The following is a 16560-nucleotide window of genomic DNA, read 5'->3' as shown; positions in this document are numbered from 1 at the left end:
GCACGAATATCTCATGCGCCACTCAACTTTCTTTCTTTCTTTAAACTTGTATCACCTTGATTAAATATGCCCATTTTGAGGTGTATCCTCTGTCTCTTGCATCATAAGAGACAGGTTAATAGATTTAGACTTGAGCACTGGGGCAAAAGAAGAGGAGATCCGATTGCTACACCGACTGTCTATGCCAGTTAAGAGCAACATCCTGGAAGTGGAGCACCGAGACTGACCAGACCTCTCCTTTTGATGGGCCAGTGAAAAAATCCTCATAAACCCACAGTAGACATTTCTTAGCTGTGAATGCTCAAGGAGTTTCATGTCAGAAAGGACATTATGTAGAGTGTGCCATGCACTGATAGAAACTCAACAGTGCTCCCTGGTCGTAGTCACCCATCAGTTAAGACCCAGAGTCCGGCTGGTAAACCAGGTCAGATAGGGGAGGGTGCTTTCAGGCTGCCAACAGGCCCAGCACCCTGAATGCTGCACGGTAACCAGAACAAGTGAGAAGATGGTGGATGGCACACTATAGGATCACCAGCCTGCTGTGTATTAGTGCTCTTGTTTTAAAGTTTAGCCATACCTATTGCTGTGCATCTCATCTTTTCTCTTTGCATTGTGAATTGAATTATATTGTAGTTTTGTACTATTATATATTTTGCTTATCCTCACCCACAAGATATTTTACAGGCAAATTGTTGAAAATCTTAGATGGGATGCAGTTCAGGGTATGTGAGTCGGCCCTCGGACCCCTGCTGCCAGGATTAGTCAGCTCCGTCGCAGTTGTTGATGATTCCTCCCCCATCCCAGAAGTTCTCCTGTGTCTCTCTTGTCTGTCCCTCCATCTTCTTTTCTTGGGTTGTCCTTTCTCCTGTGAAATGGCATGAAAGGGTCAGATTCTCACACTTGTATGCCTGTCATTTCCATTTCTAATACTCCAAGGCCCTGTCTTGGCTCACACCAACTACGCAGAGTTCTGATAACCCACTTACAGAACAGTGTGCCATGGACACAGCCAAACACTGCTTTTTGTGAAGGAGAGGTTCCACAGATGAATATGGTAGGATGGTATGCATCTTTTGTATTTAAAAAAAAAATGTAAAATACACATGTTGACAGAGACTGCTGGATACCCCAACAATTCTAGTAAATCATGTAGATTGTGTAAAAATAAGAGAGCTATGAGAGATGTAATAACAGTATAATGTGAGAGTGCAGTTTTAGACAATACATATGGGGTTGCTGCTGGCTGAACTTCCAATTATATATAGTACATTCATGATGGCAGGCTCAAGAGCTTAAAGAAGATGCATTTTTAATTTGCTTGCCAGTTAAAATAAAAATACAAAGAAAATTCAAGCTGGGTATTGTCTCTTTTATAAACTGTAAAAATGCCTCTATCCTATATTTGAAAAACTCACTCTTAATATTTTCTTTATGCAGCCCTTTTAAACCACATAGAAAGGCTGCAAAAGGAAGAGTCCATGATTGACTTTTTTTGGGAGAGAGAGAGAGAGTTTGATATGAGTACTGAGAGAAACACTGTAGAGTGTATTAAAGTTCTAACACAGAGAAAGCAAGAGTCATGTGAAGTTACCAACAGCTTAAAGTAACTCAGTAGCTGCTATAAAATTGACAACTCTGAGCTTTAATGGCAGCACAATGTCAGCTGCTTCTTTCAGCTGCATTTAAAATGTGATAGGATATTTATAGCCCAATTATACCTTCTCTCACCCACACACATGCACACACACTTTTGTACACGCACACACAACCATACAGAAGCTATACAGATTGACGCACTTTTACAATGAGGTATCGCTTGCTGTTAGACACCTGTTATTATGTTCTCAGTGTGGATCTAAGAAGCCTTTGGACCAAATAATGATATTAACAAACTCAAACTTTGTGCAAGCACGTTTTACCCTGAATCACACAGAGGCACTCAGAGAGTCCATTGAAATCGCCATGAGACAAGACATCTTGTCAGACATCTAAATGGGTCTACAGACATTGAAATCACAAAGCAGAATTATGTAGGAAATGAGCTTCACAATCTCTCCGATAGTTTTTTTTTTTGGAGTGGAGCACATTTACAATAAGGAACCTCTTAGATAAAAAATGTATGAACTCTCTTTGAGAAATAATCTTGTTTTTTTTTTGCTGAAAGCTAACCTAAAATAACAAATAGAGGAGTTTAAGTACAGACAGAACATTAGATTAGTTTCTACCAGGGCATCTCTGAGTGCCCATTACATTGATTGAAGTACTTAAATTCTGGTCTTGAGCGGCATAACATATGACATGAGCATAATAAAACTGCACAATTCGGGATGATTCATTCAGTCAAAGTGTTTTGAATTGACATACTTTAAAAATAATAAAACACTAGAAGTTATTATCCACTTTTCAAACTTGTGCCAAGACAAAAATATAGATGACTTAGAAACAGCTGTGAAGTAGAAAATGTATCATAACCTTTTTGAAAATATATTTTTCAGATACGTTGGTGTGTAATTGAACCTTTCTTTGGTGCAAGTCAGTTTAACCAACTATTCATTGACCCCAATACTTACCTCAACAATAAAATACAAATATTAACAGGGGAATAGAGGAAACAGACTCAAAGAAAGATAGGGTGATTGAAAACAGTATATATGTGGAAGGAACCATCTGCAGACAGAAGGAGAAAGACACATTTAAGAGGCAGGGAGAGGCAGTCTATGAGGACGTGGAATAACTAATAGAAATAGCAGGAGAATGTTTGCAAGTGCTAAACATGCTTTGATATTAGAAATGTGATGTCCTCTCTATCCAGCACTTTTTCTGACTCTCCCTTATCTCCTGCAGTGTCTTCTTTGTGAAGAAATCCAGCCATTTCCCCCTCTCTTGTTGTCTGGGTGGATGTTGCTAACACTGCAGACCTGTCAGTCATTCATCTCTAGGGGAGGCGGGAAGTGACTGAGCGGAATAGTTGATTGGCAGAATGGAGAGGGAGAGGAGACAGTGGGGTAGAATGCTTAGAAAGTGGAGCAGAGGATAGAAGGATATGGAGCGTAAACAGTCTTTTTAGGAGATGCAAACAAAACTGGCCAGCATAAGAGAGAGAGCATGAGACTGTACATACACTGATACTTTCTTGAATTTGCTATGATGAGAAAAGAAAAAGGGACACGATTTTACAAACCAGGGCAACACCTAAATGCAGAGCCTGGACAGCTGAATACAGTATTATAGTATTTTTTCCTCTTCTGAAAAATACCTTGTAGGAGTGTGGATGAGCAAGCTTGATGTGATTTCAAATACTGGCTGCTGGCATGATGTGAGTAAACCAACCACCCCCAAAAGACAGGCTGAGCAGATGTGATTGAAAAGAAGAATCTGTTATACAGTAAATACCTGTTTGGTGGTGGATACATGTAAGCACTTAAGTTACAGCTAGTAGGTTAAAGCAGATCTGGTGGTGGTGAGTTGTAAATGTTGGCCTAAGTGTGTAGTCTGGAGGAGGATGGTCATTTGTATTACATAACGCATACTTAACAGTCTATGAATTTAGGAGAACATTAATGTGATATGCGTAGGCTGAGGCTTCATCAAAAATTGGCATCATCAAATGTTGTCTGGTACCTGAACACAGCCACAGTTCTTAAATGATTAGGTATGAATTTGTGCAGGATCTTAGGATTCTTAGGTATGCAGTATGATGTTGAAAACTCTGTTCATCTGGACTGTGCTCAGGTACAGAGTGTCAAGCTCAAGTACAGTGTGACGGGGACGGAGGATGAAAGCGGTGCGGGGTCAACTTTGTAACTAGTAGGCACCACTGCCTTTAGGGGTGATGATTTATTGCAAGCCAATAAGTTTTCAAGGACACTAATGTCGTGGTCAAAGATTGGTGTCATGAGGGTCGTGGAACTTTAATCAAACACATTTGGCTTATCTAAGGCCCACATCATTGCTGAGGCTAATGAGGCAATAAGTGTAATGATGTGATCAAGGAGCAAGCCAAATTTTAGGACATCATGTAGATGATTTAAGGAAGCTGGGTTGGAGTAGTTCTCCAATGCCTTGGCAATGATTGGGGTGTTGATGGGCGCAGAGAGGTGCATCAGCTGTTTGGTTGATATTACAAGGCAGGTGTTGCAGGGTTAGTTCTGAGATCAGGTTGTACAGATGGAGAGGACTGTGCATAATGATACTTTGCAACAAGGCTGATTGAAGTTATTGGCAAACGTCGGATTGGCCCTGGTAATGTTTTTGTCCCAATGAGGCTTGAAGTGTAGAAGGATTAGATGGAGAGAAAAGTGTTTGGTGAGATTTAGACATTGTGTGGGAGCAGTGAAGCCCCAGGCAGACATGGTAGGGGAAGCCAGAGGTGGTCAAAAAGGCCTAAGGTGTAAATATACACATTACATTCAAAGAGTCCCCGACCTAGAGGTGAGGCAGGAGGGTTTTGTTAAGAGTCCTGCCAAGAATTGGACATGTGCTGTAGAGATGCCAAAGCAGCATCCAGGGAGATGTGTAATGTGAGCTGGGCTGTTTTTTCTCGTTTGATCATGTGTTTAATTATTCATTCTTTTGTTTAAAGCTATTTCATTGCAGAATGTTTACAGGAATAATGGCATGCATAATTCCCCTAAAATGGCCAATAACTATAATGAAGATATAAATGTAAAGATACTGTGGAATTTCCATTTAGGTGCTTGTTACATTGCATGCTAGGCTCTTGTCTATATGTATAGAAGACCCTGGTGGAGTCTGGCTGTGGATGTAAAGCAGGGCTAAGCTGAACACAGGGACATCACGTTGATGTGTGGCCCTCACTCCTTGCAAGATAAATGTGCTGCACCTGTGACAGTATCCAACTTTCTCCAAAGGTGCCAAAGAGGTGAATGCAAGTGGGAAGACATTTACGGTGCGGAGCTCTCTGCAGCTGCACGTGGACAGAAATGATGATGGAGTGGCCTACACCTGCAGAGTGGACCATGTGGCACTCACACAGACACCACAGCAGGCTACTGAAGTACTGGAAGTCCACTGTGAGTGTACACACTAAGATATGCACACACTCAAACACATGTAGTGTACAGACAGAAGCGGAAAAGAAAAGCAGATTAGAAAGAGGAAGTAGCTAAGAATGCTTTTATAGCTGCAGAATCCTGTTAGCTCCAAAAAGGAAATATAATAATTTATCATCCATGAAAAACTCAGATTACAAACTCCAGGTGCTGTGTTTGAATTACGACAATGTTCTTTAAATGAAAGATCAAAAATTACAGTTCTTTTTCATGGTATATTTTATCAAAACCTGTCACAGGGTGACATCTTAAATAATTTTATTTCATTAATATTTAGAAAATTATAGGATTTTGTTCAAGGAAAATTCAATGAGATTGACCTTTTTTTGGGTTCATGCTTTCTTACCACTTAAATAAGAATATTTTAGTAAATCGTTAAATCATAATACAATATCAAGATAAAAATGGGATGGTAACTTTAATATGAATGTATTCCATATTGTCAGCCCTCACTTTGAGCCTTCTCTGTCTGTCGTAGATGCTCCACGTGTGCAGATCATCCACTCCCTTGCAGTCCCTCAGGAGGGTCAGTACTTAAAGCTGGAGTGTGTGTCCAAAGGAAACCCTTCGTAAGTCACTCAACTTCTGTTAGTTGATGTCAGCCTTTTAAATGCTTCAGACAGGAACATGAAGCATGCCTTGTTTCTCTTTTACATCCTCTAACCTCCCAGGCCAGATCCTGTGATGTGGACAAAGGACGGGAGTGAACTTCCTGACCTGGACAGGATGATTGTAGAGGGGAGGGAGCTCACCTTTACTTCACTCAACAAGACAGACAACGGCACCTACCGCTGCGAAGCCGGCAACCACCTAGGGACCAGCAGTGCTGAATATGTACTCTACGTCTATGGTGAGTTTAAAGATGACTGATATATGGGTAATTGTTTTTCATGTGATCATGTCCAAAGGTAAAGAAACAAAGAGAAATCTTCATCAGTTACTCATATGACAAAACATACAGATAAAGTACCTTTCAAATGATAAAAAGCTGCAAGAGGATGCCTTGGACTCCAGTAATGCTACAAATAAATAGTATAAAGTATGAACCTCACAGACACAATCACCAAACTCCATTGCAAAAACCAGGATTATAATACATCCTGGTCTGCATACAGCATCAGTGCTAAGAGTGATTAGTGGTACTATCTCTCACCGGGAGAATAAGGGCCTTAGGTGACACAAATGCCACCAACGCCTTTCCTTAAATAAACCTGCGTCCCGGATCCTCACACACACACACACACACACACACACACACACACACACATATATATATATATATATACACCATGAGGGAAATGTGTGAGGGAGGCAGAATTTAGTGCTGCGTTGTCAGGAAGGATAAGTAATTCCTAGTAACGCCAGAGGAGGTGGGGGATAAAGGGACTCAGTGTGAAGGAAAATAGATAACTCTTCCTAGCTTCCGTTTCTCCTCTGCCATTTGTCTCTTGGCATAAAGTAATAATGCTAAAAAAAAAAAAAAAAAAAAAAAAAAGCACCAGTGACACATCTCTTCCCCCTCTGTTTTAAGGTAGTGTGTGATGAGGGATAAAGAGGCAGGTAGTTTTTGGCCAGAGAGACCATACGACTGGAGGCAAAAGAGATTTTCCCTAAGTGGATCAATAAAATATTACATTATTAACATTACACGAAACCTAGGGCGGTGTTTCATTTGCTCTCTTATTTAAAAGCATATCTAATCTGATGAACATGAGAGATTAAGCCATAGCCGATAGCCAGAGCTAGAGTGATTTCTAGTACGTTCTTGACTGTCCTTGGTGGATGTACAGTAATAACCAGATGTGGAGCCGATAAAGGATGCAACCAAGGTTACCGTCAATAGTTCATGAAGTGCTTTCTGATGGTTGTAGCCAAGGCCATAGCAACATCTGAAAACCTCTGAAATCAGGAATGTTGAAATGTGTGCCATTTGTTACAGTATATTGTGTAGCATTTGTGGCATTAAATTAAAAATAATAAATTAAACATTCTTTGATATATATATTATACAAATGTATATATCAAATAATGTTTTTTTCCTCCCCAGTGTGCCATATAAATAAGTGTACTTATATAAATCCCAATTCTGTAATTTACATTTTATGACACATCACAGTAAAAGCTAATGTATATTTTCCGCATCCACTTGAACTGAACCAAGTGCGCATCCACGTGGAACGTACATTATGCTAGCCAGGGTGGCCTGTGATTAGAAAACAGAAATAACGCATGCAGGTTATTTCTTTCTCCAACAAAAAACCCTCAGAACAATCTTGACTTTAGCCATGTCATTACACAAATGCATTGTTGAAAGTCAAGCGCTTTATTAGATCCATGTATCAAAATAAGATTGTAAATGTCATATTAATAGAATGTTATCTTCTAAATTAAAGGTATTTTAATGGCTTACAACATGATCTTCAGCCAATGTAGGTTCTGCTAAGTGAAATTAAACTGGGTAAGGACAAGGTAAAATCCCAATGTTATACAACTCAAACTTGACTTCTCTGAATTAGTTAGGCTGTCGTCAAACTGTATTTTTTGATTTCATACTCCTCTTGTAAAGAAGTTACTGGTATAAGACAAATGTAAAGATTTACATTTGCTTGAATTTTTGTATATACTGTATGAAGACCTTAAATTCAAACCATCCCAAATGTAGTAATAACAATGTTTGCAGTTAGTCTCGCTTTGCCAGACACTCCTCCAGCGCGCTATGGAGGAGTGTCAATATCGGGGATGAAAACGTGCTCTGGTTTATTGGCATTTCTTTAAACCAATCACAATCGTCTTGGGCGGAGAAAAGCTGCCATGCCTCTGCAAAATAGGCTTGGAAGGAACTTGTTTTGGTGGAACGTTGTGTACGTTTAAAAGTTGTTTTAGTCATGCAACAGAAAACTCAGATTGGACAGATAGTCTAGCTAGCTGTCTGGATTTACCTTGTAGAAAACTGAGAAAGGATTCACCATAGTCCTCATAAATCGACCAGAGTTTAAAATGCCAACACAAAGGAAACCCAAGGCAACAGATATCCGACCTAAATGAGTGAAATCCGGCGGACTTAATACATTTAGATATTTAGTTAAATAATGTATGTCCAAGGTGCCATATTTACATTCAAAGCCACAACACAGGTCAGCAATGACGAGTGATACATACCATCTGATATTTTATATTATTTATATTATATTATGAATCTGATTACCAGAGTTAAAAAGGGACATATAGCAGATATTGATTAGAATCATCCAAGGGAAAATAAAAATAATGTTATTATCGCCTTTAATAATGTAATGGTCTACTCAAATCGGTATATCAGGGCCCTGTATTACTAACAGTAAAGCTTAAAAGTTTAATTTTGCACTTCCTATTCACCCCTCCAATAACCCCTCACCTAACTGCCAGTGAATAGTTTGGGCTGGTTTAATGAGTGTCCCACATGCCAGGGTGTCTGCGTGCACCTAACAATTCCTTTAAATGCCAGCTGAATGTAACAACAAGAATAACCAATGCACATAATGACAGTGATGTTATTTAACTGACAAATTATACGCCACAAAAAAGGCAATTGGGTATGGGAGGGTCAAAGAGTCCTATTCATTACATGTTCTTTTGAAATGGCACCTAGTCTGTTCCTACCCTTCATTAGTGATTAGCACACCTTTTAGCCTTTCACAATTGCCGCCATAATTCTTTGAAAATACCTTTTTAATGGTTCCCCTCCAACGAGGAGACATTTTCTCTCTACCCTCTTTCCCGAAGACACTTAGCTGCTTAGTAATTCATGCTTAGGCTGAAATGTCACCGAGACACACAGGACAGTTGGCCCTGAGAAAGAGTACCACAGCCAATTAAAAGCCTCAAGCTCACCATAAAAAGCAAAATGACACAAACATAAAAGCCAAGGCGGTAGTCTAACCTCATTAACTTTGTCACACAATGTTTTAGTCCCATTTTTCCTGTTACTTCAACATGTGACAATGAGAAACACTGCCTTCGCATGAAGCACTTTTACCATGATCCTGTAGTGAGAAGTCAAAAACAGAGCATGGTAATGATGGCTTTGCAACCTTCTCCTGAAAATGTCCTTGCAAACATGGATAATTGGCACAGATCATTTGTCAAATGACTTTCTTGATTTGGTGTGGAGAGGTTCCCAGTGCAGGAGCTATCCTCACATATGTCAGCCAACATTAGCAGATTGAAGGTTAATCCTGATCTCTTGCTACAGAAATGACTACTCCTGTCTTTTCGTTGATGATATACTACATGCTAAATGGTTATAACACAAAAGTGCGTGTGAGACGTTCAGCTATTTAACTATGTGCTTGTCTCTCAAATATGACTTATGAACATTGACCCAATCAAATGAGAGGCCACAAAAAAAGATCAGCAAATGAATTAATGTATGTTGCTTTTGCATCAACAGTAATTCATTAGTGTGTTTTAAATCGTATGTATATCCGTTGAATTGTGTCATCATTTTGCCATTTTTTGTTCCCCATCACTATATAATGTTTTGAAATTTGCGTTGCTATTTTAAAGTACCTAACAGCCCCCATGTGAATTCATTTTTTGTTGTTGTTGTATTGTTTTTGTGTATATGTGTCTGTCTTTCCTCTCCACCAGACGTCCCCACAACCCTGCCTCCATCCACCACTCCCCCCCTACCTCCCATCCTTCCAGATCCTACCGCTCTATTAGACACCCACGCCTCAGACCCCACAGTCACTGGCAACAGAGGTACAGTACCCCACCCCATGCATCTCCACAGCCCCCTCAGCATGCTACTGTATATCTCCGCTTCCCTCTTACTTTCGTGTCTCCTCCGTCCTATTAATTCTCTCTCGGCTATTTCACTTCCTCAAACGTCAGCATTTCTGCCTCATGTGGACACAATGAGACATGGAGACACTAAGAACTGGCAAAAATATCTAATGATAAACATGGTTTAAAATTCATCCTATTTTCTGATACTGCATTTTCTACCTTTTTTTTTTCTTTTTATCCTTTTAGTAAATATAAACTGTCTTGGGCATGACAATGACATGCATGTCCATTGAAATTTACTTCTTTTTTTTAACAATAAGGACATTATTCAGATTGTATTAGTCTCTAAGACACTCCAGGCCATTGTATTCAAAAAGAGTCTAGCTGTTCAAATACCCCATCCACTGTCCCCTTGGCATTCCAAAGACTTGGCTACGCCTGTGCCCTGAAACCTCAAAGAAGCAAATGTCATGTCCAACTGAAAATGTCTGGCCACTGGAGATGTCTCATCATCACCTCTAATACTGTGTTCAAGCTTAGAGATTTCTGACTTTAAAAGCTTTTTCAGAGAGTTAACTCAGTAGCCATCACATGGGCATCTTACTGCTATATGGTGTTCTTAGAGAATCTATTTCTCAATAATATGAATGTTGTTTATATAAAGCTTAGAGAATTATAACATAACATATGAATAAATGGATGACAATAAAGCTGAAAAATAAATGCTGGTGAGGTTTACAGTACTGAGGTTTTCTCGCATTTCCGGCACCTCTCATTCCTGCAGAGGCTGACAGTGGCAGAGAGTTATGGTTATGGATTTAAACTTTAAAATCACTGATATGCAGTATAAATTAAATCATCCTCATCCTGCAGGTAAAGGTGGCAGTCTCGCTATGTTTACTGTATGCTACAAAAACTGCCTCCTTGGAGGTTGAGTATCACTTGACTGCTGAGGAAGAAGCTGAATCTATTGTTGGACATGGAGGGATACCAGCTACATACCTCTGGAGGAATATTTGCTGCATCTTGGGCAAGGTTGGGGACATGGTATTTGAGTCCATTGGGCCTGTTGTGTAGGTGAGTCCCAGTTGTCACCAGAAGGTCACTGGTGCCTGTAATGGCAGCAACCCAAGAACCTACTGGGGGTCTCCAGAAAGATGTCATCAACGGGCAGAAATACTGCTGACCTGGGTGATAAAAGGAACAATTTGAAGAACTTGAGAATGTTGCCAACACATTGGAGGCAGAGTTAAAACACCTAGGGGAAGCCTTGCCCTTCCTTCTGGTATAGGTCACTGAGGTTGTCAAAAAGCCCTGCAGTTTAAAATGCCAGATGGATGAAATGTACCCTGAGGTGGTGAAATTTCTGAATATAGTTTTGCTCTCTTAGTTGACATGCCTCTTTAATGTTGCATGGAGGTTGAGGACAGTATATATGGACTAATAGGTGGTAGTTCCCATTTTTTTTTCAAAACAGGACTGGAAGTGTTCTCCAAGTGTGTTGTGCCAGTGTGCTGAAAAAAGACTCTGCGATTGTCAAGCCTCAGATTCAGAAGGAGCAATGCAGATTTTGTTGTGGTTGTTAACCATTGAACCACTCTGCATAGTTTATAGAAGTTTTTACATCCAATAATTTAAGGGCACACGTGTCCTTCAAGACTTATGACCGTGTCTCTCTTGGTGTCTTTTGGGTTGTTACGACGGGAATATAAATGCTTGGGCCGTCATTATGAGTAATCTAGTCTTAAAGGTGCCCTGCCACACGTATTTCATTACTTTGTGGTAATGTCTGAAGTTCTACCATGGACTCTGTAACATGTTTTTTGGAAAAAATGCCTTGGTTTCCTTGTTTCAAGCCATTATAGTGTGGTATAGAAAGCCTGCAGGAAGATTCAGCTCGATTTCTGCCAGTTCTCATTAATATTCAACAAGCTAATCTGATAGGCTAACAGCTAGCCAATGAGAGCCTGGCTGTCAGCATCCTTTACCCAGCACAACTGGGCGAGCTCATGAATAGTAATGAGCTCAGGCAACATTATGTCAGACTGACCAGCTTTTGTAATTGGCCTGATTTCTCTGCTTATTTCTTTTCAGTGGCTAGAACTGACAGAGGAGGTAGCAGTTCATTTTCACATTCACCACATAACACAAACACATATGGACCTAACATATTTCAAAAAATACAAGGAAAAATGGTTTTGTGTGGCAGGGCACCTTTAAGTTAGTTCTATGCTTTCGATTTACTACCTACTAGCTTACTATCTTTGCCCCAACCATCCTCCATAATCACTAGTTTTGGGTAGTCAAATGGCTGACATGACTCCCCTTTGCAGTGTGTATGTTTGCATTAAAAGGAGTCAGTTGAGTTCATTCAAACATCTGATCACTATATCCCCCTCTGCAGGTGTTCCAATCTAACTGGCTCTGTATTTAAAAGAGTCAGTTGAGTTGGTTTGGGCATCTTACCAAGATGCCTACTGGAAGCTATGGAGACTCTATAGTACATCCAACTAGGAAGAGACTGTGCGGTAGACTCACAACATGCCAGAGGGATTATATATCCCACCTGGCTTTTGAGAGCCTCAGGATCCATTTCAGTCAGGAGAGACTTGTTTGCAGATATGCATAAGTTTATTGTACAGCATAATAAAATGTATGTATGAGTCTTTGGAGATTAGACTCCATCGTTTATACTAATAGTTTTTTATAGGGGTAGAGAACCATCATAACCCCCGATGGAATCCAGACACTGGTGGTGGCAGAGAAGGAGCCTGAAGACCAGACCAAAGGAGGCTCTGGAGCGGTCAGCCGGAGAAGACGATGACTGGAGGTGGAAGGGGAGGTGAAGGGTTGTACGCTTTGCCTGAAACGACAGCTGATAGCACAGGGAGAGAAACAGATTTAAAGCAGGGTTGTGATTGGCCCTTGGAATTCGTGGCCCATTCTGATTGGTTTACCAGGAAGCTGAACGCCTCCAACAGCTGATTCGATTTAGGAAGAGCATTGATTAAGAGTTAGGTCTTCCTGAAAGAATTTATGCTGAGCTACAGTTGTGTTCAAAATAATAGCAGTGTGATTTAAAAAAGTGAATAATGCTAAAAATCCTTTGAATAGCTTTTAATTCCATAATATCAATGCACTGGGAACACTGCACATTCAATTCTAAATCAAAACATGACCAAAATTGATCAAGTTTGTGTTATACCTTTACAGAAAGTGAAGAAAAAAGAATATTAGGCTGTTCAAAAAAATAGCAGTATTTGCATTTTTCTTTACAAACTCAAACATTTACTGTATAAACTGAAACATGCCTCAAGGGTTTGCTTTACTTTGAATCACTGCACTAATATTTAGTTGCATAACCATTATTTCTGAGAACTGCTTCACATCTGTGTTGCATGGAGTCGACCAACTTCTGGCACCTGTGAACAGGTAAAACAGCATTTTTGATGTCACCTATGGGATTGAGGTCTGGGGATTGAGCTGGCCACTCCATAACATCAATCTTGTTCATCTGGAACCAAGACTTTGCGCGCTTACTGGTGTGTTTTGGGTCATTGTCTTGTTGAAAGACCCATTTCAAAGGCATCCTCTTCAGCATAAGGCAACATGACCTCTTCAAGTATTTTGATGTATTGAAACTGATCCATGATCCCTGGTATGCGATAAATAGGCCAAACACCACAGTATGAGAAACATCCCCATAACATGAGTTTTGCACCACCATGCTTTACTGTCTTCACAGTACTGTGGCTTGAATTCCGTGCATGGGGGTCGTCTCTTAATTCACATTAACTCTGCGGCCCCTATACCCAAAAAGAACAATTTTGCTCTCATCAGTCCACAGAATTCTCCTTTGGCCAGTCAATGTGTCCTTTGGCAAATTTCAACCAATTCAGTATGTCTGTTTTTCGGCAATGGGACTTTGCGGGGGCTTCTAGCTGATAGCTTTGCTTCACATAGCCTTCTTCTGATCGTAACAGTACTCACAGGTAACTTTAAGTCTTCTTTGATTTTCCTAGAGCTGATCATTGGTTGAGCCTTTGCCATTTTGGCTATTCTTCGATCCATTTGAATGGTAGTTGACCGTTTTTTTCCCACGTCGTTCAGGCTTTGGATGCCATTTCAAGGCATTTGAAATCATTTTGGCTGATCAGCCTGTAGTTTTTTGCACTTCTTTATATGTTTTCCCCTTTTCAATCAACTTTTTAATCAAAGTCCGCTGTTCCTCAGAGCAATGACTGGAACGACCCCTTTTGCTGAGTATTTCAGTGTGAAATGCACTATAACCAGCATGCACAACATTTGCTTCCTTCCTTCCTTAAATATGGGCCATAATTGGAACCACACCTATGTCTTCAGAAATCAATTCTGAAGGACATGCCGGTTTTGGAATCACTGCAACACAGATGAGCGGCACAAGTGGCATTAAATAGATAGACAGATGGAATGGATATCACAAACTTCTAGGAAGATATAGTTGCTCTAGCATTAATCCTCCAAAGGATATCTGTATAATACAAACATTTATTCATGGTGAATGTACAGATTATGGGATTTTATTTTACATCATTTATTTTAAGATATACCTTCATAACCCAAAGGCAACAGAGTTAGACTATCTTTGTTTGACTCAACTTTAGTTATCTTAGTAGCTGGAAAGGAAGTGGTAAAATATTCTGATTACTTTCACCCTGTTTCAAAAGCATGTGACTAAGTGGCTCACTTAATCACACAAAGGTTTGCACAGTTGGACAAAGAAAGACCGAAGAAAGAAAAAGTAAAAATTACAATTGTTTGGTTGAATTGCAGTCCATCTAGTGATTCTTTCTCATGCTGTAACACAATGTCAATAACGCTGACATGGCACCATGTCTACTACAGTAGAGTGATATGTCAATCACATTTTTTGAGTGACATGTCAATTTAAAATTAATGTGCTGTGATAGGCTATATGCAAATGAGTTCGCTCACTCATATATCATCTTAATCATGGTTTCTAAACATTTTTATAAGTTTGCGACAAGATGACTGTGTAAACTCACAATTTCTAATAAGCACATAAACATTTTTCTATTTGATAACATTTAACGCCGTAAATTTTTTCACTAAACATTGCAAAACATAAGCATTCAACCTCAAATAGAATTCAAATAAAATATTAATACGAACGACTCAAGACACTGATCTCTTCTCTTTGTCCTAAGTTCTTTGCACTTTTTTATCCAGTTCTCTCAAGCAGCTTTATTCATTTTCATTAATGTGTCCGTTTTCTATAAATGTTGCAGAGTTTAGCTTCTGTCTTGTCTCTGCTATTTGTTTGCTCCCTCTCAACTTCATGGTGCTCCAAAATCAGAATCACTCAGAATAATTTCCTCTATTTACCACTGCTTTCTCTGAATTAAAGTTCTTAGGAGTCTTGACTCCCCCTCTACATTTTTCTATCGAAAGCTTTTATTTCACTTTTCTCTCACCCGCTTCTTCTCTTCTACCCTCACATCTCTCTGAAGACCCTTTTAGATAACAGGCTTCCACATGTTGTTGGATATTCCTCATCAGCATGTCTCAATTCTTCTCTGATGTCTGTTTGTGTAGTGCAGAGACACAAGAGAAGCTGAGCCTCTTAGTGTATATCTTCAGGGAATCTAAGTATCAGACTCTTTCACTGCATCCCCAGTCACTGGATACTACACTATCTGCTTTCATGTGTCTACTTGATTTATTACCAGGTCTTTTCACAGGCTCAGGATGAAATCAAACAACTGTGGAGCTGTACCAGCCCCATGACATTTTGTCTTTTTAATAAAGTTGTCTTCCTGTGCAGATTAAATAGACAGTGTAGGTTCAGCTCTGCAGGCTGTATGCAGATTATTAGCATATTATATACTTGATGAGCTCTTTCAGGTGCACCCATCTTTCCTCTCTTGTACTTCATCAGCACATTGGAATTTTTCCAAACAGCACAAGCGTACCTGAGACCAGGGGCGATTCTAGGATCTGACCTTTGGGGGTGCTCAGCCCCTAATGAAAAGTTGATAGCAGTTAAGCTAGGGGGGTTTGGGGGCATGCTCCCGTAAGATTTTTTTTTTTTTTTAAACTCTTAAATCATGACTTCTTGTGAGTTTTGGGGAAAGAAATAGACTGAGATATGCAATTATGACAAACTATCAACAGATTCAAGGCATCTGCTGTGAAAAAAGATGGAAACTACAAAGCATGATTATTGCAGCACACGTACCCAGGGGTGTTGGACTGGGGGGGGGGACTGAGTGCCCAAAAATATTCTAGAATTCATAGCTTTGGCTGCAGGAGGGGCCCATAGAAAATGCCTTTCACAGGGCCCAGAATTTGGAGCTACACCCCTGCACATACCTTGAATGGTAAAATAAGCCTTAACATATTTTTAGACAAGATTATTCATGTTTTTTTCTGCTGTTGATTTTCAACTTTTTCATCTAATCTAATAATGCCTCTGAACCAGATGGGGAAAACACAACATCTCTTTTTCTTAAGAGCCTAGTCCTCCATGAAATGCATATGTAAATATAATGTGAATGGAATGTTTTAAGTGTTTTTGCCCGTATAATATATGTCCACTATCTCACCTGGTTCTTCCAGGTCCCTCTCTTTGTCCACTCTCTCTCCATCCTTCTCTCTCTCTCCCCATCCTCCTCTCTCCCTCTATCTCCTTCCCTCCGTCATATCACTGACAATCACA

At 39.8% G+C, this 16560-nt stretch overlaps 1 protein-coding gene across 2 annotated transcripts in view; it reads left to right on the top strand.

Moving 5' to 3' along the window:
* cadm2a (cell adhesion molecule 2a) overlaps window positions 1-16560 on the top strand; it is a 234078-nt gene that overhangs the window by 198484 nt on the left and 19034 nt on the right. For both annotated transcript variants that reach the window (XM_028595315.1, XM_028595314.1), the window contains 4 exons: window positions 4872-5033; window positions 5551-5641; window positions 5744-5922; window positions 9702-9815. In XM_028595315.1, coding sequence (XP_028451116.1) covers window positions 4872-5033; window positions 5551-5641; window positions 5744-5922; window positions 9702-9815 — 546 coding nt within the window. The remainder of the gene's footprint in view (window positions 1-4871; window positions 5034-5550; window positions 5642-5743; window positions 5923-9701; window positions 9816-16560) is intronic.

Source organism: Perca flavescens, chromosome 13, assembly GCF_004354835.1.
Source record: "Perca flavescens isolate YP-PL-M2 chromosome 13, PFLA_1.0, whole genome shotgun sequence".
In the NCBI taxonomy this organism is placed as follows: Eukaryota; Metazoa; Chordata; class Actinopteri; order Perciformes; family Percidae; genus Perca; species Perca flavescens.
The sequence above is the reverse complement of the archived record's forward strand: the minus strand, read 5'-3'. Positions and strand labels throughout refer to the sequence as shown.